General features: G+C 39.5%; 2 protein-coding genes across 7 annotated transcripts in view; both read left to right on the top strand.

The window, feature by feature from the left end:
* The window catches only part of LOC147625830 (piezo-type mechanosensitive ion channel component), an 88844-nt gene extending 86663 nt beyond the window's left edge, over positions 1–2181 (top strand). For all 4 annotated transcript variants that reach the window (XR_015268735.1, XM_086817399.1, XM_086817400.1 and 1 more), the window contains one exon: positions 1957–2181. Coding sequence is in view for 3 of the 4 variants with exons in the window: in XM_086817399.1 (XP_086673525.1) it covers positions 1957–2092 (136 nt within the window). In the remaining variant the exon portion in view is untranslated. The remainder of the gene's footprint in view (positions 1–1956) is intronic.
* A 9689-nt stretch (positions 2182–11870) lies between these two features.
* LOC147625829 (uncharacterized) lies at positions 11871–23449 on the top strand. Of its 3 annotated transcripts, none has more exons than XR_015268809.1 (4): positions 20804–20873; positions 20961–21184; positions 21403–21548; positions 23303–23449. XR_015268809.1 is itself a non-coding variant. In XM_086817841.1 (3 exons), exons 1-3 carry the CDS (start codon positions 11887–11889, stop codon positions 23427–23429), a joined length of 357 nt encoding a protein of 118 aa, XP_086673967.1. In that variant the 5' UTR covers positions 11871–11886; the 3' UTR covers positions 23430–23449. The 3 variants fall into 3 exon arrangements, 1 of the variants encoding a protein (XP_086673967.1); XR_015268810.1 differs by lacking the exon at positions 23303–23449 and adding an exon at positions 21687–22212; XM_086817841.1 differs by lacking the exons at positions 20804–20873; positions 20961–21184 and adding an exon at positions 11871–11970.
* Positions 23450–23520: the final 71 nt, after the last annotated feature.

The raw sequence follows: 23520 nt of genomic DNA, 5'->3' as shown, positions 1-23520 counted from the left end.
CTTACGCTTAAATATCGAAGAGATGAGGAATGAGGCAGCAGGGAGGGCCTTATGTAGGGCAAACGACCCCTTCTCTGGATCATCCTGATCGACTCCTCTGCTACCCAACCAGCACCCGACTGGCACACATACTGTACATTGTGTTCCGGCCGCTATACGGCCAGTTGTGCGCCCTGCCCTAGCTGCCTGCGCTTTCTGGCCTGTGCAGATGGGCGCAAAACTGCCTGAAATGGCCACCTCACTCAGATGTTACTTGCTGACTGATCTACCTTGATGTTTGGTGCCCACATCTTGGCCAAGCTGCCTGGACACATCTATAACTTAATAACTTACAATCTAAGTGGGGTAAATTTGTGTGCAGAACAACTTAGTGACTTTTTGTCCTAAGACCTAAATCTGATGGCAATTCGCGACTGCTTTCTGGACTTCGAATCACAAAATGCTCAGTGCTCATCACTATCCTAAAGCTTACCATGCGCTTGTGTACAAGTAAGGGCATGTGGCATCCCATTGGAGCGTGTGCATGAGGCAAAAAGGAGAGGGCTCCAGAAGGGCAGAAAATCTGCTTTTCTGGAGAAGGGATGGGTGACATAGGTCTTTATGGTCTACTGGCGGCAACGCCTTCATGACTTTTATCTGCTGGTGTCATCCTCATTCCTCTTGGAAGGGTCCACTACTTTGGTATTTGTCCCAAATTCAGAATGGCCAAGAGTTATCGGGCTCCTATCATTAGAAGAGAGGGACTGGTGTGCCAGGTTTGCCCATGAAAGCCAACGGCCAAGATTTGTCATAAAGGGGCTCTGAGATCCACCTTAGTGGTGTCCTGAGAAAGGGTCAGGTTGTTTTTTGTATCACTAGCACAGATGGGATGATTCATCATGCTTGGTTGATTGAGATGCTTTAGAAAGTTTGTACAAACCTTCCCTCTAGCAAATCTGGGCAAAATTTCATCAGTGTTCCTCTTGCTTGCTAATTGCATGTGCAAGAGCAATCTCCTCTCCAGCCTGTTTGAATCAGAAAACAAGTGGGCTGGATACCAGTAACAACCTTACTATAGATGCAAGTCACACAGACTACTAGCAGCAGAGGGCTGGTTAGGTGCTTGCTTGTACAACATTCCCTTGTGGTAAAATTGGGAAAACGTTTCATTTACATAAAGGGTTTTCCCAAACATAGAGATGATTTTAATCATGTTTTTACTTTCCCCCTTTGGTCGAAATCTGTCCATGTAGCAAGCAAGAGCTGCTGGGCTGTGTATCTATGAAAATAATTAAGCCAAGTGCGCACTGCCCTAAGTCCTTTGGATAACAAGAAAAGGGTCAGCTGAGGGCATGTGTGTTAGGAGTGAGCACATGTGTGCATTAGATATTGTAAGTAAACTGCCAACTGTTCCTTGCAAAGTCAACAAACATGAAGTATGATAGCCACGTATCCATATACAGATGGTAAATGGAAGATTTGTGTTCTAGAGGTAATGTCAGCTTGAAGGGTGGGGGCCTGAAGTACAGTTGCCAAGGCTGGGTGCCTGCTGTTCAGTCGATGATAGGCTCAACGTACAGGGAGCATGGAGGGTCCAGGCCAGCAGGGAGCGGAAAGATGTCTCTCCATTGACTGGGAATCGACTGCTCAAGAGTTCCACTACCCCTATACAGGAACTGGGAATCAGACTTGACCCGCCCATTCAAGAGTCCGTCCACCTTACTAGTTCACCTACACAACTGCGGACGAGCTATGTGCTAGCTATCCCCAATAACTGTTAAAGACAAAACAATTGAGAAGATGGTGTATGGGAAGATTGATGTGCAGTACAGTTTGATAGTAACTATTGTGCAGTAGCTTGTGATGGATATAATACCCTCATACCTGTTAGAGGATGGAGTTTGGTGTTGCTAAAGACATTTATTTAGAAGCTCTAAGAAGTTAAAATTCACAATCTGAGTGTTACGTTTTGTGCAGGCTTATAGCCATATGTGAGGACATTTACGCAGCTAGGGCTGCAGGGGAGCTAATACTCGAAGAAGGCTTATTTTGGACATTAGTGAGAATATACAGGTCTCCTTATGCATTACTGGAGTATACTAAAGCTGATTAACAAATTATGTAAGTTGTAATATATCATCTTTGTATAGTGCATGTGCAAATGTACATGAGCAGTTTCTTTATTCCTATATTTTGTGAAAATAAGAATTGTGTCCTCTCTCTCCCTCTCTCTCTCTCTCTCTCTCTCTCGTTTGAGGCCCACTGGGCTGAGGTGATCATCCACATGGCATCGCCAGATTGGAGAGACTCTACAGAGGCACAAGAGTGCTCCACCATGGACATTGGATGTCGAGAAGTCTGTATGAGGTTACAGGTGCAGGGGATGTACATTGATCCCCTCTTTTGCTAGATAGAGGGCTTGTACTTGAGATGCTGCATCCATCCATCCTCTTTTTGGCATTTTTTCTCCCACCACGTGTTTCAACTTTCAGCCATTACAGGGCTACTTTGTAACATTGTCATCCACATGGCTGGTTTGTTTCTTTAGCTAGAAGGACAAGAAAATATTCCTGTCATCATGATCATCTTCTTCATTTTTTTTAAAGAAAAAGAAGTTGAAGAGTTGCGTACTGCGCTGGCTCTGTTTTTCTTTTCGCATCTTGGTTTTCTTGACCTTGGTCCAGATTAGACTGGGATAAGGATCAGAAGTATCCTTGATGAAAGTTCATATTGCCAAGATATGTTTCCAGTTAGATCAATTATTTTGAGCTTTCGACCTTTGCAGTCCTGGCTGTTTTTGGTAGCTGCAAACTATGGCATGAGAGATGTGGGCATCTTGATATGCAAACTCTTTCAAAGATGCAGAAAGGTAAGCTAGTTGAGCATTTGTCACCAATTTTTTGACAGTCAGAATGTATGTGAAGCTTGCATGATGGTAAGCAACATTGGAAACCCTTCTCACAAGATGACGGTTTTATGGCCAATGCTCCTCTGGAGCTCGTACACACTGATCTCCGTGGAAAGATGTGTACAATTGTTCTTGAAGGTTACTCCTATTTTTTCACATTGATATAGTAGGAAGATTTGGGTGTATTTCCTCAGGAAAAAAACTCATATTTTTGGAAAGTTAGGAATGGCTTTTGCATCAGTTGCAACCGAGACGACGACATGTTGAAGCAATGCAAAACAGACCGAGAATGAGAATTCATGTTTGAATTCATAGGATTCTATAAGGAAAGAGGCATAAAGCGGCAGTAGCTTACTACCACTCACACTACCACTCACACTCTGCATCAAAATGATGTTACACAACACAAGAATTGTGCTATTGAAGAGATGACAAAGAGTATGCTTGATGGTAGAAATCTTCCTAAATCCTTTTGGGATATGTATGTTCTTATTAGGAATGCAACTAATTGAAACCTTTAGCTCTTGAAAGTTTTAGGATGTATGTGTTTCAAATGTTCAGAGAATCCAATTGGATGTCAAAAGCTATAGAAATGCATCTTCTTGGCCTACAGCATGGAGTCAAAATGATATCAGCTCTATGATCTCCAAACAAAGATGATCATATTGAGCCATGATGCGGTATTCCAAGAACAACCATGTCAGATGGAGGAGAAGCTTTCTTCATCATGCAACATGGAAATCACCAAGCAACACAACCTCTACATGTAGTATGGACTTCTTCACATTCCAATGAAGGTGGACTTCCTGCATTCCAATGAAGGTAGCCTGTACCATTTCCCATGGAGATGGATTTTGACAATTAAGAAACAAAGTGTGATGTGCAATAAAAGAGTAAGCGATTCCCTTCGTGGTGTAGGCAACTTTTGGATGGAGCACAAGGATGTGTCTCAAGATGTTCGTAGATCTAGAAGGTTAGAGAAGCAAAGTTGGGCTCGAGAGAATCTTGTGAATTATGCTTTCATGTTAGAGGCACTCAAGATTCAGGAGCTCACGTGCCAGGGGATTTGAATTGGATGGTAGTCATGAAAGCAAATCATGACTCCATTCTCAAAAACCACACTCGAGACCTTGTAGATCGCCCTTCGAGATGTATGATAATACAAATTTGATGGTACATTGAAAAAGTGCCAGGTACGATCGATTGCTAGAGGTTTTACACAAATTAATGGTTTGACTTTGAGAATTTGAGGAGTCAACAAAAGATCCAGAAAGAAGCGTCAAGAGGATGCATACAACAGTCATAGCTCATAGCAAAAATGAATGCTGAAGGAATGAGGCCATTACATGAAGATATCCCTTGGAAGATCTTAAGGAAAGGCCAAGATTATGTAGTTTAGTGGTTAGAAACAAACAAGGAAATTAAACAATTGAAGAAGTTACTAGAAGATGAAAGTGTGATCATGTTGAATGAAGTAGAATACATTTAGATTTAGAGGCAGTCAATACAAGAAAAGAAGCATCTGACACCTATTCAGATATAGTGAAACTTCTAAAATAAATGCTTTGGCACTCTCATCGATAGAATTCAAATAGCAAAGGATACTTGAATTGAAAGGAGATCACTTATAGTTGCAAATATTAAATGCCAATCAAGAATTGCTTCTCACAAGCACTCGTATTGAACCAAAGTTAGAGCTAGCAATGGAAGCAAATCAATGGGAGGAGGCAAATGTCCACACAAGCTTGATTGCCATCAACACGGTCTAATGCCAAATGCAAAAGACTAACACCCTATTGGTTCAAGAATTATGGAACCACATCCACTACTAGAGGAGTGCATAGAGAGGTCTCAGAGAGACTATGCACATGTTTCATAGACACATGCAATAATAACTTGGCGTAAGGTGGATGCCATAGAGGCAAGATCCAAAAGAAAAGTGATGTATGCAGGAGTTAAAACTAAGACATTCAATGTATCCATACACCTACAACTTTATAATAGCCTCATAGAAGAGGCCATATTCCACTTTGGACCTCACATAGCATAGTGTGCATCTCACATTATCCAATTGTATACTAGCCTCATAGAAGAGGACATATTCCACTTTGGACCTCACATAGCATAGTGTGCATCTCACATTATCCAAATGTGCCTTCCGAGGAACTTGTATAGAGTGGCTCTCCATCCCAACTGTGTAGTTCATTCCGAGCCTTGTGATTGTCATGTAGATCAAGCTCACTATCTTCCTATACATAGTGGCATTCTCGAAAATCTCACCTACGTTTGTACTCTCAACTTGCCATTTTGATGCAATGGTATAGAAAGAGGCGTACAGCCATACCATATTTGGATAACATGTCCAATGCATACTATCTTTGTGATGACAACCATATGGCGTCAGCAGAGGTCTTAATGACCTCAATGGCAATAAAGTATCTCAGCTCACCCAAATCTTTCATGTCAAGCTTCTTCTTGAGGAGCCCCTTAACATTCTCAATTTTCTCTTCATTGTTACCCCAACAATCATGTTATCCAGGTAGATGGTGATGACCACAATCCCCGCATAAAGTTTCTGATCAATATCTACTATATGAAAGCCAATAGTGATAAAATAATGTGTAATCTTATCATGACATGCTCTCGGTGCTTGCTTCAAGCCATATAAGGCTTTATGTAGCCTCCACACATAATTTGGGTGACTGAAATCCTTATAACCAGGTGGCTAGTCCAAATATACTTCTTCTTCTTGTAACTCACCATGCAAGAACGCATTCTTTACATCCATCTAATGTAAAACCCAACCTTTTGATAATGTAGCCCACTGTAATAATAGCTCTCATTGTTGCCATCCATCTAGTAATGGGGCTGAATATCTTCTCATAATGAATGTCGTAGGCCTTAGTATAACTTTTGGCATCTAATCTCACCTTATACAGACTAATGCTTCCATTTGAGTTGTGCTTCACTTTGTAGACCCACTTACATCCAATAGTCTTTTTACCCTCAGGAAAAGGTACCAATTCCCATGTTTTATCCAATGCAACCATTTCTTCATCCATGGCTCTCCTAATGTACACGCCCAACAACATCCTCAAAACATGTGGGTTTAACCTCCTACAACCTTTGCCATGTATGCATCATGGTGAGCTACATAACCCGTCATACGTCAATCTCTAAACAGGGTTCTTGTTCCTACCCATCTTGCGTTGTCCTAGAACTATCCTTGGTGTCCTTATAGCTCCGCCTCAGCCTTTCTTGCACTAGGTGTCTCGATAGCTGGAATCCTAAACTCCTCATCAAGGCTTTGCTCTGAGCCACTAGACTCTCCATCAACATATGAATGCCCTGCTGAAATGTTAAGCATACCAAGAGACTCATCAACCTTCTCTTTGCATTTATGTGATGTACTTGTTGAACTTGTAGGACTGATTTTTTGGCACAACCTACCACTCCATGGTCTATCAGTATACCCACTACTAGAGGACTCTCTCGGTCCACTCAATGACTATGATTTTGCTGACATGTATTCTGTGCAACTACCTGATCCTATGCATCAATCCTAATCGAGTCTTTTATAACCTCGCTCACCCTTATCTTATGTGTGATAGGGTTATAACATTTGTATTCCTTTTGATCATTAAAGGAGTAACCAATGAACACACATTTTTTAGTCTTTGATCCAGCTTACAACATAGCTCATTAGGAATGTGTATATATGCAATGCATCCAAACACTTTCAAGTGTAAAAAATCTAGTTTTGTACCAGTATACTTCTCCTCTGGAGTCATACCATGCATTACCCTATCGAGCCAATATGGGGGCACTGGATTGTGCTAAGATTAGGAGAGATATCTCTTATGATTATTGCAATGCTCCTACAATAGGTCACCCAGAGATTCGATGGACTTATTTTTTTAATCATCCTAAGTCAGATGGGTAGACAAAGAGGGTGGAATCACATTTTAGAGGTTATGCTTTGTGCATTCCCGTAGGTAGAGTTTTGGCGCTCGGATTGAAATTTTAACATGTTGGAGGACCTAGAGGATAGGAAGGAGGGGGACACTTGGATACTATCACAGGAAGAGAGTACACGGCCTGAGAAGAGTTGGTCCTCTTCCTAAGGAGCCAAGATCCATGGCACTTATAAGAGTTTGGCTGCTTGCCGGGAATCCTTTACTTCTTTAGAACGGACTAGAGGATAGTAGGACTGAACTTCTTGTGCAACATAATTTGGCTGGCTTTATGTGGATGAGTGGGCATACACCAGAGGTGGTTTGATTGGTATCCTCGTGGGAACCATGTTATTAAACCATTTTCAAGTTCTTCTTCTTCTGGAGAACACATGGAGGCCTCCAAAAAGTGCTTCTTCATGCATGTTTCCTGTGGGCATGACATAAAACTTCCCTTCCAAAGGGTTATTCCTAATGTGAAACATGGCAGTGAAAGCTCCTATGCATGTGGTTTGTAATGAGTTCACTCCTTCCACCCACACTCTTGTGGGGGTCAATGACAGTTGCTATAGTGCGCATTAAGTCTCATGAGACATTAGGTTATGGATGGCTCCCATGTCCATGGCTCTTAGTGAAAGTTCCAATGCATGTGGTTTTTGTAATGAGTTCGTTCCTTCCACCCATACTTTTGTGGGGATCAATGATGGTTGCTATAGTGCGCATTAAGTCTCATTAGACATTAGGTTATGGCCGGCTCCCATATCCATGCGCTAGATTTTATTTGAGAGAAATTTCCACTATCATGCCCAACCAGAGTCTAGCGGGTTTTCACCTCCTAGTCTTCCTCTTCTAGGTCAATGACTTGGGCCATGTTAACGGAGCTGTGATGGTTTTATGTGGCTTGTCTTGCCTAGCCATACCTTCTTTTTCAACCTCTACTAAGGCTTTATTTCTTGCTCTTCTTGCGGAGCGAAATAGTTTTTCATATTCTCCCGAACGTAAGGGTTCATCTCTCTATTAACTTGATTGGAAACTTGAAAATATTAAGCTCTTTTTGCTGTTGGTGTTGGCAAAAGTCCACATAAAAATCTATGGCCTTGACGTATCAAAGCCAATGGTCTTCGTTCCCTCCCTCATGTTCATAATGTAAAAACTACCAATCGTACTGCTTCAACTCAATAATGGTGAGGCATGCTCTTCTCAACCCCAAGGATGAGCCATGTGTATGCTATAGAAGTTAGTCCCTTGAGGTGCACTGTATTGGGGAGGCACATCCATTGTGGTGGACTCTATGGTGGGGAAGCACATCCATTGTGGTGGACTCTATGGTGGGGAAGCACATCCATTGAGGTGCTTCCCATTGGACTCTATTGGTGGAATCTATTGGGAAGCACATCCATTGTGGTGGACTCTATTGGGAAGCGCATCCATTGAGGTGCACTCCAGCGGGGAAACACATCCTTGTGAAGATTTGATTGTCAAGGGGGGGTGTTTTTGTTGGCAAGGTGTGGATTGTCAAATGTAATTTATCTCAATGATGACATTGAGGAGTCACCATTAAAATGGAAACTTAGTATGGCTCCACCTTTTAAGAGAGTCATACCATGGACCACGCTTTCACCTACCATGGCTCCCCCCATCCACCAAAGATGTTTCTGGAAGGGTTTTGATGTAGAGGCTATGATGGTACAAATTTGTGTGTACCTTAGCTCACAATGATGATATTATGGAGGCATTTACTACCTTCAATCTTGAAGGTAGTAAATTAGCTCACAATGATGATATTATGGAGGCATTTACTACCTTCTGGAAGGGTTTTGATGTAGAGGCTATGATGGTACAAATTTGTGTGTACCTTAGCTCACAATGATGATATTATGGAGGCATTCACTACCTTCAATCTTGAAGGAGAAAGTGAACTTTATTGTGTTATTAAATCATTTTTGGATGCAAGTTCTTGTGAGGCCACTCCCAAAACAAATGCAATTCAAGATTTATTTTTGAGAAGTAGACCCCAGTTTTAGGAATCAATGAAAATTTTACCTTTTTCTTGCCCTTGTTAATTGGTGTGCAAGTAGGTTCTTGTGTCTTCTCTATTTTTTTATAGGGGGTTGCTCTGCCACCACATGAGATGAGGATTCATAACGGACACTTAGTTGATGGTGGTGGTCGATGATGAAGCTTATTTTTATTGCTTCTATTTTTATGATGTTGCCATCATTATACCCTTAAACTTACAACAATAGGTGCTTTAACACCCATTTTTGTTGACATTGGAGTACCAAGGATTGGTGTTGTGGTGGTTATTGATACTTCTTTCTTTTCTTATCCTTAGTGTCCTTCAGAGGGAGAGAGGATGAGGGGTTTTCTTGGGAACCTACTAAGAGAACCCTTTTTGTTACATTTAATAAGAAGATGGTGGTTGGTGAGGTTGTTGGGTGGGTGCATGCAAAATTGGTCCTTGTCGCCTTATGAGACGAGGATTTGTGTTAGTGTGTTGAGGATGAGAATGTGAAGGTGGTGAAGGTAGCCAAATTTGGGAAGCACCTTCATCGTAGCCTTGAGCCACTAGCAGGTTTTTCTCAACCCACCTTTGGATGCCATTGACGTACCGTAAAAGTGGTTATCTATAAGAGATAATGCCTTTATAGTAGCCTTGAGCTACTAGTAGTTTTTTCCCAACCCACCTTTGGATGTCATCGAGGTACCATGAAAGTGGTTTTCTGTGAGGTGGCATCTGGCTACTCTTTGCTTATGCCTAGATTTGTGGCAAAGCTTTTTCTTTGGGCAGCATTAAAGATGAGGTTAGGGCCTTCATCGACAAAGTGGCTACTATAACTGAGGTCGAGGTCATGGGTTTTTTTTTGGTAGCTTGTGGCAAGCTCCATGGTGTTGACATATACAAGGAGACCGAAAGGTACAAGAGTGGTTATTGATGTAAAGGTTGTGAGGCAGAGGTAGAAGCCTTATGTTCAATAATTCAAGGTCTTATCTTATTCTTACCGTATCATGTTTTGTTGGGCCTTGCCTTCACACAACAAATGAAACTCCTCATCGATATGGGCGCACTAGATTGTCCATTGTGTTCTCACTCCATTATTACACCAAAATTCTCCATGGATAGGGGGTGAAGGAAGAGCTCTCTATGCCTAGATGGAGGTAAAAAGAGAATGGCCTTTGCGATGGTTCTCTCTCACAAAAAGAGGTGAAAAAAAGCTAATAAGGGGAAGCAACCTATAAGCAAACCTATGCATGTAAGAATTCCATCTAGTATGCAAGAATCCAAGAGCATATACAAGCAAGCAAGAGTAGAGAGGAGAGGAGCTCAAAAGTATTCTATCATAGGGAATGAATGTGTATTCCTCAATGTTAAAATCTACTATACAAGCAACTAGCTTTCACACTAGGTTGGATAAAACTTAAAACAGGCTCAATCCACTAGTTCTAGTCAAAAGTACTTATGTACACAAAATTACTAACTTCTCTATTCTGCATTAAGATCATGGTAAGGGTGCTTTATATGTTCTAGCATTATATTACAAAAGATAAGTGGTCATTTGAGAGGGCTAGATGGAAAATCTTCTTACATGTTCTAGCATTATGTTACAAAAGATAGGTTGTCGTTTGAGAGTGTTAGATGGAAATTCTCCTTATGCTAGGTCGGGTGGGTGAAACCACGTTAACCTATGAAGTGCTTAACAAACATAAACCCCTTTCTAATGGCTGCATCCCCTTGTGTGTACTCCTCCACGATCCAAAGATTTCTGCAACTGAACTACTTTCTTTGACTATTTTTACTGATTTTCTCGATATTTACTAGATATCCTTTTTCTTAGGGAGGCAAGATATTAAATGTTGATGGGTGTGGTAGCAGACTTTTGCCTATAGATACAATGGGAGTTGGACGGCTTTACTTGATTGTTGGTTGATTTTTCATTTTATCGAGCACTTAGAATATAATCTATTTGGAGTAATGATTAGTGCAATCAAAGAAGAGGCCACGAAAGGTTCTTGCTGATTTGAGGAGGACGTACCATGGACTAGGCTTGCACTCTGTTTTGTCCCCTCATCTAGAGATGTGCCTGGACGGTTATCGCCCTATGTTGTACCAGAAAGTGTGATTGAAAAGAAAAAGCAAAAATTTGTTGATGTAAGTGCCTTTGGTTGTCGCTAGGAGCATCATTTTGAGATAATCTTTTTTCTATCATAATTTGACACACCTACGGCAATGGTATTTTAGTTACGCATCACAAAATGATGCTAACTTTAGAAATCCTCAACAAGGGTTGCTTAGCTTTATTGTAAACCAATACAAAGGTATACATGCCTAAATTATAAAAGGTCTTTGCCTCAAATCAATACATGCTATAAAGGGTCTTTACCTCAAAAGAGTGCCTGCATTATGGGGGCAATTGATGATTAGAATTACCACACTCTTCCCAATCCCATCATATGGGGAAAGCCTTCAGATAGTTTGCATTGTGTCTTCATAATGAGTGGGATTCACTTCTTTTAGAAGTGTTAGCATTTGTGACTACATATTCCACTAATCAGTTTGTGCATTTACAATGCTTAAAAAAAAGTGGATAAGTAATAAAAGAATACTACATGCTAGTATGATAACTATATTATACAAAAAAAGCTAATGAAATATGAGGTTGATTGCTAATCAAGATGTTCCTTCACCTTGCTTCAACTCTCATGCTTAGGGCATTCGTGACTACATATGCCACTAATTAGTTTGTGCATCTACAATGCTGAAAAAGAAGTGGACAAGTAATAAAAGAGAAACTAGAATAATAAAAGAATACTACATGCCAGTATGATAACTATATTATACAAAAAAGCTAATGAATTGTGAGGTTAAATTCAATCAAGATGTTCCTTCACCTTCCTTCAACTCTCATGCTTAGGGCAAGCCCCTTAGATTGACTACCTTACAGATTTCTCTATGTCTAGGGGCATTTACAATCTCAAGTTATTTTTTCATGTTTCTTAGGTGGGCAAGGAGATGGAGGGGGGAGATTCCCCATTAAGGAAGCAACGATGGGAGTATCACAACAAGTAGAAAACCAACCACCAAAAAAGCACGACAGCATCCACCTCCAACGAACGTGGGAAAGAGCAAAGGTGAGTCCCCCTCCAACCCCAATCTCTATGTAAGGGAAAAGGGGATGACCATACTTTTTTCATATATATATATATATTAAAGGCCTCCCATATGGGATTTTTGTTTTTAAAATGGGAATCCCCCTTTTCATTAAAGATTAAACTCTTATATATACATATAAGTAAACCTTAGAGTGATATATATATATATATATAGTCTTTAAAGGTGCTTTTTAAAAAACTGTACAAATATAATCCTTGAATCTTAATAAATACACATATAGATTTATACCTTAGTGTTATATATATATATATATATATATATATATATATATATATATATATATATATATATATATATATATATATATATATATATAGGCCTTAGAGATTTTGAATACATACTTTAAAAAACTTATGTGTGTATATGCATTAATATTTTGAAGCCTTAAAAGCCTTGTTTACGTAAAGAAGAAATTTAAGAATTATATATATATGTTTTATTGAACGTTAGTATTGTATATACTTGAGCCAAGGACCTTAGTATCCTATATAATATAAAAAATTTATATATGCTCTCTTAATCTCTTAAGCCTTGGAGTTTATAAACCAAACTATAGGCTTAGTCTCTTCAAACGTTAAAAAGTCTTAATTTAGACTTAGTCCTAGTGTTGAGCAATATATATATTCTCATTAAGTATATATAATTTATGAGAATATATACATTGTGTATTGTAAATATACATACATGACCATGATTAGAGTTTAGATTAAAAACCTAAGATATGTATTTAATCAAACCTTAGTTCCTAAGAGAATGTGAGAAGTGAATAATTAAAGGACCTTGGCCTTAGATTTTAAACCCTATCTATATATAGAAGGTCAGGTGTGGTGCAGGTGTACCTAGACCCAATGTTTAAAGTATATAAATTAAGAGTTAGCCTTAGTTCCCGAGAAATTAAGCACATATATATAAACCCTTGTAAATATAGGTGTATAAGTGAGCAATGCCTTAGATAAATTAAGCTAGAAATTGTAAAATTGAGCATATGCTTTGGTAAAATTTTAGAAGGCCAACCATAGATTTACGCCAACCATACATAGGGACATACTTATATACTTGATGTGTATAAGTGTGTGCACCCTAGAGGTTAGGGTAATTTATTGAATTTTGGACAAGGTATAAGTGTACAATTTACATGAGCCTTGTGCTTCATACACGCACATGTGTGAAATTACCCCTGATTAATTAAAAATATATGATCAAAAAAACTAGGATAAATACCAAGGCTAAATCAGCGAGTAAAATTAAGAAGAGCTCATTAGTCTTATGTGGCTCAATGATTTAGTTATTTTTAATTTGAAGTTTTAGCTCAAGAGCAAGGATGCCTCATTGGACTTATAATGGTTTACATTGCCTTGATTACATGTGCAATGCATTGTTTGCCTAAATTATGTCTCTATATTGTTTGGACATTGTATTCATTTAGGTTATGTTTTTGTGGAAGCTTGTGGAAGTACCACACAAGTTAATGATGTTCCATGTGGATGTCATCCGAGAGGTGTAACATATGAAGATGGTTGCCCAAGACCTTAACCCATCTTGATCAGATGTGGGTGCGTGATTAATATCAGGGAGGACATGAAGAAACAACTCCAATGTGTATCAGGCACAGGATAGTGCCTCATGACTTGGATGTGATCTCGTCAGTCATAACATGGCTCTTGACGTCAATTTTTAGAGTGTTCATGCTTCTTAGAGTAATGGTTCACTAAAGTGGATGTGATCTCATCAGTCATACATGGCTCTCGACATCAAATCCTATAGTGTTCGTGCTTCTTAGAGTAGTGGATGTCATCTGAGAGGTGTAACATATGAAGACAGTGGTGCGCGATTAATGTGAGGGATAGGAAGAAACAAATCCAATGTGTATTAGGCAAGATAGTGCCTAGTGATTTGGATGTGATCTCATGAATCATACATGGCTCTTGACGTCAATTCCTAGAGTGTTCGTGTTTCTTAGAGTAGTGGATGACTAGCAGAAGGGGCTCCTTTAGTAGGTACACGGGTGCGTTTGAATCAGATGTGCGACTTTTGAGGGCTTCTCCAGTCATTTCACACAATGGTTTGGGAGTTTTTGGGCTTAGTGCTGCATACCTTCCTTCTCTGAGGATCACAATCATGGTACAAGGAGATTCCTTAATGGTTCTTTGCAGTGATGTGTGGTATTTTCGTGATGATGTATTTGGGGATGATTATCAAAATTATGAAATTTATTTGGATTCTTGTATTGAACAATTATATTATTGCTTCTATTATTATTAGAAAGAAATGTTTATTAGTGAAGTGCGTGTGTGAACTCTGTATTAAGTTGTGTGTGTGTGTAATGAAAAAGAAAACCTTGATTGTAGGTTTATGAGTTCATATTGGCTCCATAGGTCCAATGGTAGGGAAAAAGGCTAGAACTATGGGATTGGATGAGGCTAGGTTGAGTTTATGAAAGCGATTTAATTTATAAAGGATCAAACACTAGAAAGTGGGTGGTAAAACGGACTTGAGAATCTGGGTGCTTTCTAAATCGAGACCCACCAACCTTTTTGATTAAATAAATAATTACGAGTTTAGGAGTTCATATTGGCTTCATAGGTCCAATGGCAGGGCAAGGCAAAAGGCTAGAACCATGGGATTAGATGAGGCTAGGTTGAGTTTATGAAAGTGGTTTAATTTATAAAGGATCAAACATTGGAAAGTGGGTGGTAAGATGGACCTGAGAATCTGTGTGCTTTCCAAATCGAGACCCAATCTTTTTTATTAAACAAATAATTAGAAAAAGACAAGGATTGGAATTTGAAAATTATGGTAGAATGATTATCTTTATAATCGAGGAGATAGGACATTGTGTTGAGTCTCGACTAGCAAAATGGGTCCTACTTGTGAGAGTTATGAAGGGAATACTTACTTATAGAGGAATCATGCTCAATTTCTTATGTAAGGTTATTCTAGTTCAGTTATATAGATTCTAGATAGCCAAACGTTTGGATATTGATACATGAAGCCCCAAGTGAGATGCCCCTACCCTTAGAGTAGTCTTTTACTGTAGATTTATAGAGTAATTAAGGGATAGTCTTAGAGGTAACACTTAGGCATGCATGATCATAGAGTCACCGTTGAGCTTATATAATTCTTTGCTATTATATTCCTCCACGTAGGATTATCGTACCTTGACGTATATTCAAGGTAGGACTTATCGTGGCATGTCTACACATGCATATGTGCGAGCTATGTATTTGATAATCTAAACTTCTTATAATCAGATTGATCCTTATACTTGTCCGTGAAAATAAACATTAATATATAATAAAAAACTTGATGTTTTCTTTTTCTTTTGTTTGCAAATTGTTTTCTATTTGTAATGTTAAGAGTGTAAATTAATAATGCAGTAATGGCCCAAAATTTACCCCCTTCTCAAGAAGCCATTGATGTTGCATTTCAGGCTATAGCCAGCCGTTGCCTATTATCAAAATTGTAGGGAGCACTACTTTTGGTAAACCCTAGTAGCCTCTGTTCAAGATGCATTTTGGGACCAATCAAAAGAAAAGTTCAATGTGGAGATAGATCTTGACTATCTACCATATTATGCATCAAATTTTTGTTTAACCATGATTATGGAAAGATTTAACCTTGTAATAGAATATAGGATCTATGTGGTAGAAGCCTATTTACCTTAGGTGAGTATCTAGCTATATTAAATCATTTGCCCCGTTTATACCTTCCGAACCAAAAGTTTGTAATAGTTGGGTAGAATAGATGATTCTGGTTGTTCTAATAGATGTACGGGATGAATTTTTCTAGTGAGGTAATAGATTTTTAAGAAATAAAGATGTTATCTTTTGTTTCTATTAAGCTTGTCATTTTTTTAAATTGAATGGTTGTTGTGAAACTTTTAAGAAATTTATTATTATTATTTCAGACAACCATGAGTTGCGTGGGCAAATCAACCCTAAATGTAATGCTTGTTGTGGAAGAATTAGATAACAATGTTACGGGGGCAGTGTATAGATCTCAGCCTAGTCCTTTTCGTGGGGAAGGGAATAACCTTGTAGAAGCCAAACGGATGCTATGGATGAATATTTCTATATAGCAGGGTACAATTAATGTAGTACACTCTCTCGTCTTAAGATTACACGAGTCGCTCGTTCAGGATAGACAAATCATGTAAAGTCTAATCACCTGAACCAAGATCAACTTGGGTGGGAGGACATGAAGGCCTTTTTTCATTGAAGGTTTTGCCCTCTAGGATATCAAGAAAACATGTAGAGTCTAATCACCTTAACGATGATCAACTTACGTGGGAGGTCATGAAGGCCTATTTTCATCGAGTGTTTGCCCTCTAGGATATCAAGAAGAAAAGATGAATAAATTCCTGTAACTTTCTTAGGAAGGTAAAAAGGAGAAAACTATTAAAAATTATCATTAAGCTTAAGCGAATCTTGTTCGTTTTGCTCCACCCATGGATGAGGTAACCCCTCTTCATAGGTTTAATCAGAAGTTAGACCCTCCAATGGACATTGTAGTTGAAAATACAAAGGCAAATTTAATATCTGAGATGGTTAGAATGGCTGAGGGTTTTGCCAAAGCCTTTCCCAAGGAAGCTTCTTAGTCAAAGAATTTGCCACCTATTGCTTCTCCTAAGAGGTCCTTGACTTTGGTAAAACAATTCTAATTTTCCTAAACCAAAGTGGAGCAGAAGGACAAGGGCAAAGCCGAGGCCCCAAAAGTATAGGATATAGAAGCAATGATTCTCGTACTAATATGTCTAAAGAATTAATACAACAACTCAAGAGAGATCATAGATGTTAACAACCAAAGCATATGATGAATGCTTATCCAATGCCCTTGTTATTGCTTATTTGACTCAAGGATGGTCATTTCACAAGCAAGAGGGAACGAGTGAGAGCGCGTTCTGAGCGGAGGGGCAACAATTTGTAATAAACATGAAAACACATATAGTATTTTTTTCATAAATATATCATCGTTGGATCATCTAACCACAACCATATTTTTAATAGGAAAAAAAAGCTCGACCACAACAAGAAACCTCAAATGGTGAATCTTAACTTCTATTGAAGAAAAAAGCATGACGACAACAAGAGGATGTGTGGATGTGAATGTGGATGTGTATGTATGGATGTATGCATGTAGATGTGGATGTATGAATGAGGATGTGAAAATGGATGTATGTATGAATGTGTAAAAGAAGAATGAATGTGAATGGGTATGGGAAATAATGTGTCGTCGATATGAGTGAATGGATGAGAATGAGTACATATGAATGGAATGTGGAATAAGTAATGTAACTAGGAAACCCCCAACAATGAATGTTTAACATACTGGGCTACCAAAAACAGTATTGAGCAACACGGGATCAAATATAAGCATATTTTATGCAGATATAGAAAGTGCGACCCCGACCAAAAACCCAAAAACAGAAATCCAACAGTTAATGCTATACATATTCTCCTCCCAAGACCAAAATACGGGCAACCAAACACATTTTCCATGCATTTGTAGATAGCAACCCAAAATCTGTGAATGCATATTTGAACATCCCACAATGCCTCATGGCATTGCTACATTTGCATGGTAGCGCGACGACTAGACAATGCTTGAAACAGCTCCACTTTTGTCAAAGCATGTTGGTGCATAAACTCATGCATGACCGCATAAAGATTTAGCACTTGCAAAAGAACATAATACATATGTTTGCAAGCGAGGTATGTCTCAAGCTTTGCTTCTCTCTTTTGCGAACAAGAGCAGCTTGGGTACTTAGACACATTCACCAAATAATTCTCTCCAGCTGCACGCGACCCCTCTGTGCTCACATAAAACATGTGCAATTCATTACAGAGACAACAATTTCTTCTCGACGAATAATGCAAGCTAAAATCGAACGACCTTTTTGTACATTCTCTTAGAATTCTTTGGTGAGCCTCTTGCGCACGGACAACCTTACCAACCTAATACTTAGGTTTGCATGAGCTTGCAACTATTTATGGTAGGCCTCGACCTACTGTCAATGTTGGATTCTGTGGGATGGTGCTACTTGTCTCCAATAAAAGCTCTGCTCTCTCGAGATCGGCTACCTCCTCCATTGTAAGGTTTGTACCTTTTGCAAACTGGCCAAACACCTAGAGTGGGTCTAGGTGGTGCAATCACCCACTTGGTGTCCACGTGCCAGCAATGTGTATTCACAGTAGCACGGAACCATACAAATCCCTCTTGAATGCCACTTGAGGCACCATCATGTCCCGGGAAAGTACGTCGTCCCCAAAAATAAGGTTTAAGCACACCACCTTGCTGTGGTCCACACTATTGATTAATCAGGGCGGCACCGTCACCCTGCTTTGTATCTTACAAAAATCCAAAGCATATAACTTTAGACTTAGGTTTTGTCCATCTTATCCCCCATAGTGTTTTCACTAGTGTCTTCTCTTGAATGGAGGGAAACATGGATTTTGGAGGAGTCAGAATAGTTGGTCCTTTTTGTTAACTGTCACAGTCACGTACTCTGGCCTATGGCTATCATTCTCAAGCACAACACCTGGAGATGCCAAGATAGGTCTTTTACGTCGCATAGATTTCTGCTCTTGCTCCACTTTTGGGTAATCCAGATTAGCCTCTACCATTGCACTATGGGTCAAGTCAATTCCCACCATTCCTTGAAAGGAAGCGCTCCTTGATTTTTTGCAGTCCCGGTCTAGTCCTAGTATAACCACCCACCAAGTATGCATTACTGTGTGCACTCTACAACACAGCCATTGAAAGGTCAACAGCAGTAGCCTCATATAAAGACAATTGGTTCTTATAACTGACTGCTCTCATGCTAGAGTAGTTATTTTCAGCAAGGTTTGTGGTCGGCAAGAAAGGACCATCTTTCTCTTGTGTCAAAAACCAAGAACTCCAATGCATTACACGCACGTCCCACCACGCAAGCCATGTTTCCAACAATGGCAACTCACCCTTCATAACATGTCCATTTCTCCACCACTGCAGTAAAGCATGTTTACAATTTGTCGTTCGCAACATCTGAGCTTGCATTCTTTCACTTTCTACACAAGACCTTGTGTTCCTCATGGAAAGGTGGTCTAATACACTTTTTTGTTTGATTCACCATGCTCTGCTCCCAATGAAAAGCACACGATCGTTCTTTTTTTGGGTTACACTTTCCACATAAATAAATAGAGCGCATTGTAATCCAATTTGCACACCGGCCTCATTAGCCATAAAACCCCTAAAGTCAGGTTTACGATAACCACATTCTTGCACAACAACATTTAACATTTTTCAAAACTCTTTCTAAGCATATCTATCCTCAACCTTAAATTCACATGTAGCAATGGTCAGAAGTTCCTTGAGGAAAGGATCGTAAACAAAAGCCCCCATTGTAGACCAGCCATGAACACGATGCAGGTGATCAAAATGCACCCACATTTCCTACAAGTTACCACCTGGTCTCATTCTATTAACCATATCTACTCCACGCCCAAGACTGAGAGTTGACATTTTGAAAACATGTGGTGGCACAAACCCAACTGCCCTAGGAAAAGACTGCTATGCAAAAACGGGTAGCCGATCTTGCTTTTCAAATCCAGAATGGCTTCGAGTCCTTTCGGGCCAAACACACTCCTCCCTTTAGCTTCTTGAATACATCTCTCAATTCTCTTCTTACCCGACAGTGGAGTAACAACCATAAGTAGGTCATTCAGCTCCTTGTCACCAAAATCTCCTTCTTTCCCCTCACATTCTTTAATCAAAATGTTAAGGACCATCTCTTGGGCCACACTCACCTCGACATGTTTAGGTGTTGCATGCAGACTCCCCTTTGCATGTGAGTACACTATATCTTCAATTATTCTCTTTTGCTCCCTACTAATTCTCTCTGCACATGGATGGTCATGGTAACCCAAATGCATTGCACATCTAGTATAATTCTCTTGATCTTTTGGAACACAACAATATATGACTACAGGATACTGCTTTACACACTCATGTTGAAGTCTACAATGATTACATACAAAAGTTTCAGTTTCCTAATAAGAGGCAACTTCCACTCTCTCAGTATAGTGAGTCTCATTCACAAAACGGAAGCTGCCACAATGTGTCGGCACTCTAGATTGTAGCAATATAGGTGACCGGCACACCTGCTCAGTCACACTGTACCTAGAAAGCAATCACTACTACAAGTTACATAGTTTGCATATACATGACCATCATGTTTATGCTTCATTCCAAGTATTGAAGAATTTCGCCTAGAAGGAGGGAGCTCAAAAGTAATATATCCATCATAATACATAGGAAGTTCATCAATAGATACTATTTGATGCACACTTTCAAAGGCAACATGTAGACTGCTCCCTCTAGGCTGAACACGAATAAGATAAAAAACACTCAAGCAATGCAAAGATGATGATTGATCCACCACGTTATCTTTCTTTACAATTTTCTCGTCACTAAGCACTACCAAGTTGATAGTATGCAACCTAACCTTATAAAATGCTTGAACATTTGCATCCAAAACATATCCCTTAGTCCCATCCACAAGAGTTTGAGCTTCAATCTTAATACTTTTTGCACCCAAAGTTATTGGGTGCAAAGTGAACCTCTTGCTAGAGAGTACAAAGTGTTCCGACACAGAGATATCTCATCATATCTCTGGCTTGAACGTATAACAAGCTTTGTTCCCACCTATGGACCATAGATGGTCAAAAGAGCACGTTAGAAACCAAGAGTAGGAAGGAAAATGACCAGATAATGCCAAGGGGAAATGCATGTACACGCCACTCTCTCGGAGGAGGAGCTTAAAAAAGTTGTAGTGTCCACAAAGATAGAACTCATGAGAAAATATAGTGATACGATGGGGAAGGTATGGATTACTATTGTTACAAATGATGATATTCTAGTATATTGCTATGTGTGGGGATCTTGTTTGATTTCTTTATTGTTTTTTTAGTTGCTTAATATATCTAACCCCGCCCTTGGGGGGGACGAGTGGTGGAAGAAGGTCTTGGCTCCAAAGTGGAATAATGATAGCTATGCCACTTTGGAGAAGTTGAACCTTATTGCAATTGCGGATGTGCGTGTAGCGATAAAAATTATGTGGTTGGCACTTTTGGAGGCCAACAAAACTACCAAGTCTATGTTTGGTTTGCCAAGAGATGACCATGATTACCGAGGGTATGTGATTAAAACTACGTAGTGGTGATAATTTTGAATGCATCCATTTGGGTAAAGCTATTACTTGTAGTGTTTCATGCTTGTTCTTTTTATTTTTAAGATGGATTGCGGGGGAGGTGGTTTTGGAGAACATCCTCTAGAGAGTAGAGGAGGCTTTCAGTGACTTGGTTGACATGCCAAATGCTCTTGTTTTTCCTACTGATTGTTTGTCATTGAAGGAGTTTTATGGAGAGGTTATGCTGGAAAAAGGTAGACAACTATTTGGTATGGTGAAGCGGGTAGAGAGCACGGACAAGAGTGAGGAGCTAAAAGAGCTTAGAAAACTGGATTTGTTGCAGATGGCTGCCCACATAGTTGTGTTCAGGTTAGTTCTTAACTTTGATGCCCTGTAATTTTATGTGTGTTCTTTTGGTGTCTTGTTGAAAGGTTGGAGTTACTTTTTCCTTTCTTGCTCTTGTTATTTCCTTGTTAGCTTGTTGATTGTTATTGGTGTTTTGAGTAGGTTTCTTACTATGTTGAAGCACTTGGGTGTCTTTACATCTATTCCACTAATTGCTAGATAATGGCTAGTGATTGACAATATCGACACCACCATGTACCCTCCATACATGAGGTGTCTCACTAAGTGGAAATTAGAATACTGTCCATGTTGGATAGATATGCACAACGGGGAGCTACTTGAGAGAGAGAAGGAGATGTATGAGGACTTTAAGAAGAGTTTTGCATATGTTGGTGTTGAGGAGAATAGATTTCAGCCGTCTGGTAATAATGAAGAACCTAATCTACACAGAGATCCATGAGCATGTTCTAAAGCATGTTGGTGCAAGTGTATGGGCAAAGAAGAAAGGCAGACCTGTCTCTTTGGGCCGATTTGGTTTTTCTTCATCTTCCATTCGATGGTGTACATGTTGGTGGTACACACACTTCTCCTTGGGATATGTTGATAGAGGACCATGTTAGGTACGATTGTGCATTGGATTCTTCTTCACTATCGGACTCCGAATGGCTCTTGATTGTTGCATCTTCTTTGGATATTGCTATTGAGAAACTATTTTTCATTTATCTTTTCTTGATTGTTGCTTGGATTGCAAATAGAGTTTGGTAGTGTTGCTTTGTTTGGTAGGGTTGATTGATAGATATTGTCGAGTTCTTGGCTTAGAAATTTCGCGGTTTGTTGCTTTGCATGTTGTAATGATTCCTTGAAATGATAGGAATATAGATTAATGCTTGTTTTGATCAAACAACCTAAAGTTTCAACGTGAATGACTCTTGTGATGATTCTTTGAAATGATAGGAATATAGATTAATGCTTGTTTTGATCAAACAACCTTTCAACATGAATGACTCTTCTAGTGCTTGACATCTATGCTATTCTTTATGCAGTGTTAACTTGGTATGGATCCTCCTCTATATGTCCTAGATAGTACATCTCTTTTTCAGAGTCTCCACATGAGGCCCTTGGATACTTTGGCGTATCATCACATGCCTACTGGTAGTCGAGCTATGAGCGCAAATGGTTTGGATTCACGTGGTGCCTTGGAGATGAGATCCACTTTTGTGGGGTGCTACTTGGAGCTTTTGTGCCGGCCATGAAGCACAGTCTTGGAGTCGGGTTGTGGGACTACACCCGTTCTTGCATGCCTTGCTACTAGGCGGATGTGCATGGCGCTTGATAGTGCCGAGAGGGTCCTGAGAGATTATGTGTCACCTATCCTTGCGTGTCAAGAGAGGGTGATTGGTGCCAGCCCTAGCCGATAGCAGCAGGGTGACGATATGGTTGATCCTCTAGCTGGGGAGAGCCCTTACGACTAGTGATCACCTTCCTTTTTGACTTTGCACTGATGACTTTGGATGCACTATGCTTCTATGACTGTAGTTAACCATTTGGGCCATCTATTTTTCTTTTGTGTGTTTTTATTTGTTTTAGCATTTGCGATGAACTCTGGATATGTATCTTTGCATTTTTTTGGACCTTGCCTTGTTATGCGATGTGGCCTTGGTTTTTAAAAGAATATCTATCTCGTTTTTGTCTTCCCATGTTGCGGTATGCATATTAGTTTAAGTTAGTGCATCTTCCATGCATTGTTGATGACTTGTTTCATGTTTTTTTTTAAAAAGTACTTTGCTAATGTATGCTGAGGCTATGGCTAGACAAATGATGGGGGATGCAACATATGAGCAGCGGAGTCGAGACCATCATCGACAACAGTCCATTTTTGTGGATGATGAGTGTAGCTCTCAGTAGCATTATGTGGCAATGTAGTTTTTGTGTTTGAGAGTGTTCTTTTACCTCTGTTGTTTTACATGTTGTAACCTATATGAACTAAATTTCTTTC

This window comes from Cibotium barometz, chromosome 23 (assembly GCF_041138505.1).
Source record: "Cibotium barometz isolate CiBa-2024 chromosome 23, ASM4113850v1, whole genome shotgun sequence".
Classification (NCBI taxonomy): domain Eukaryota; kingdom Viridiplantae; phylum Streptophyta; class Polypodiopsida; order Cyatheales; family Cibotiaceae; genus Cibotium; species Cibotium barometz.
The sequence above is the reverse complement of the archived record's forward strand: the minus strand, read 5'-3'. Positions and strand labels throughout refer to the sequence as shown.

Bases quoted from the DNA above. Each gene is read 5' to 3' on its own strand.
- LOC147625829 (XM_086817841.1), top strand. From the start codon at position 11,887: ATGGGAGTATCACAACAAGTAGAAAACCAACCACCAAAAAAGCACGAC. The intron at 11,971-21,402 runs GTGAGTCCCCCT...TTGTCATTGAAG, and splicing joins GAACGTGGGAAAGAGCAAAG to GAGTTTTATGGAGAGGTTAT. The intron at 21,549-23,302 runs GTTAGTTCTTAA...TTTTTTAAAAAG, and splicing joins GCCCACATAGTTGTGTTCAG to TACTTTGCTAATGTATGCTG.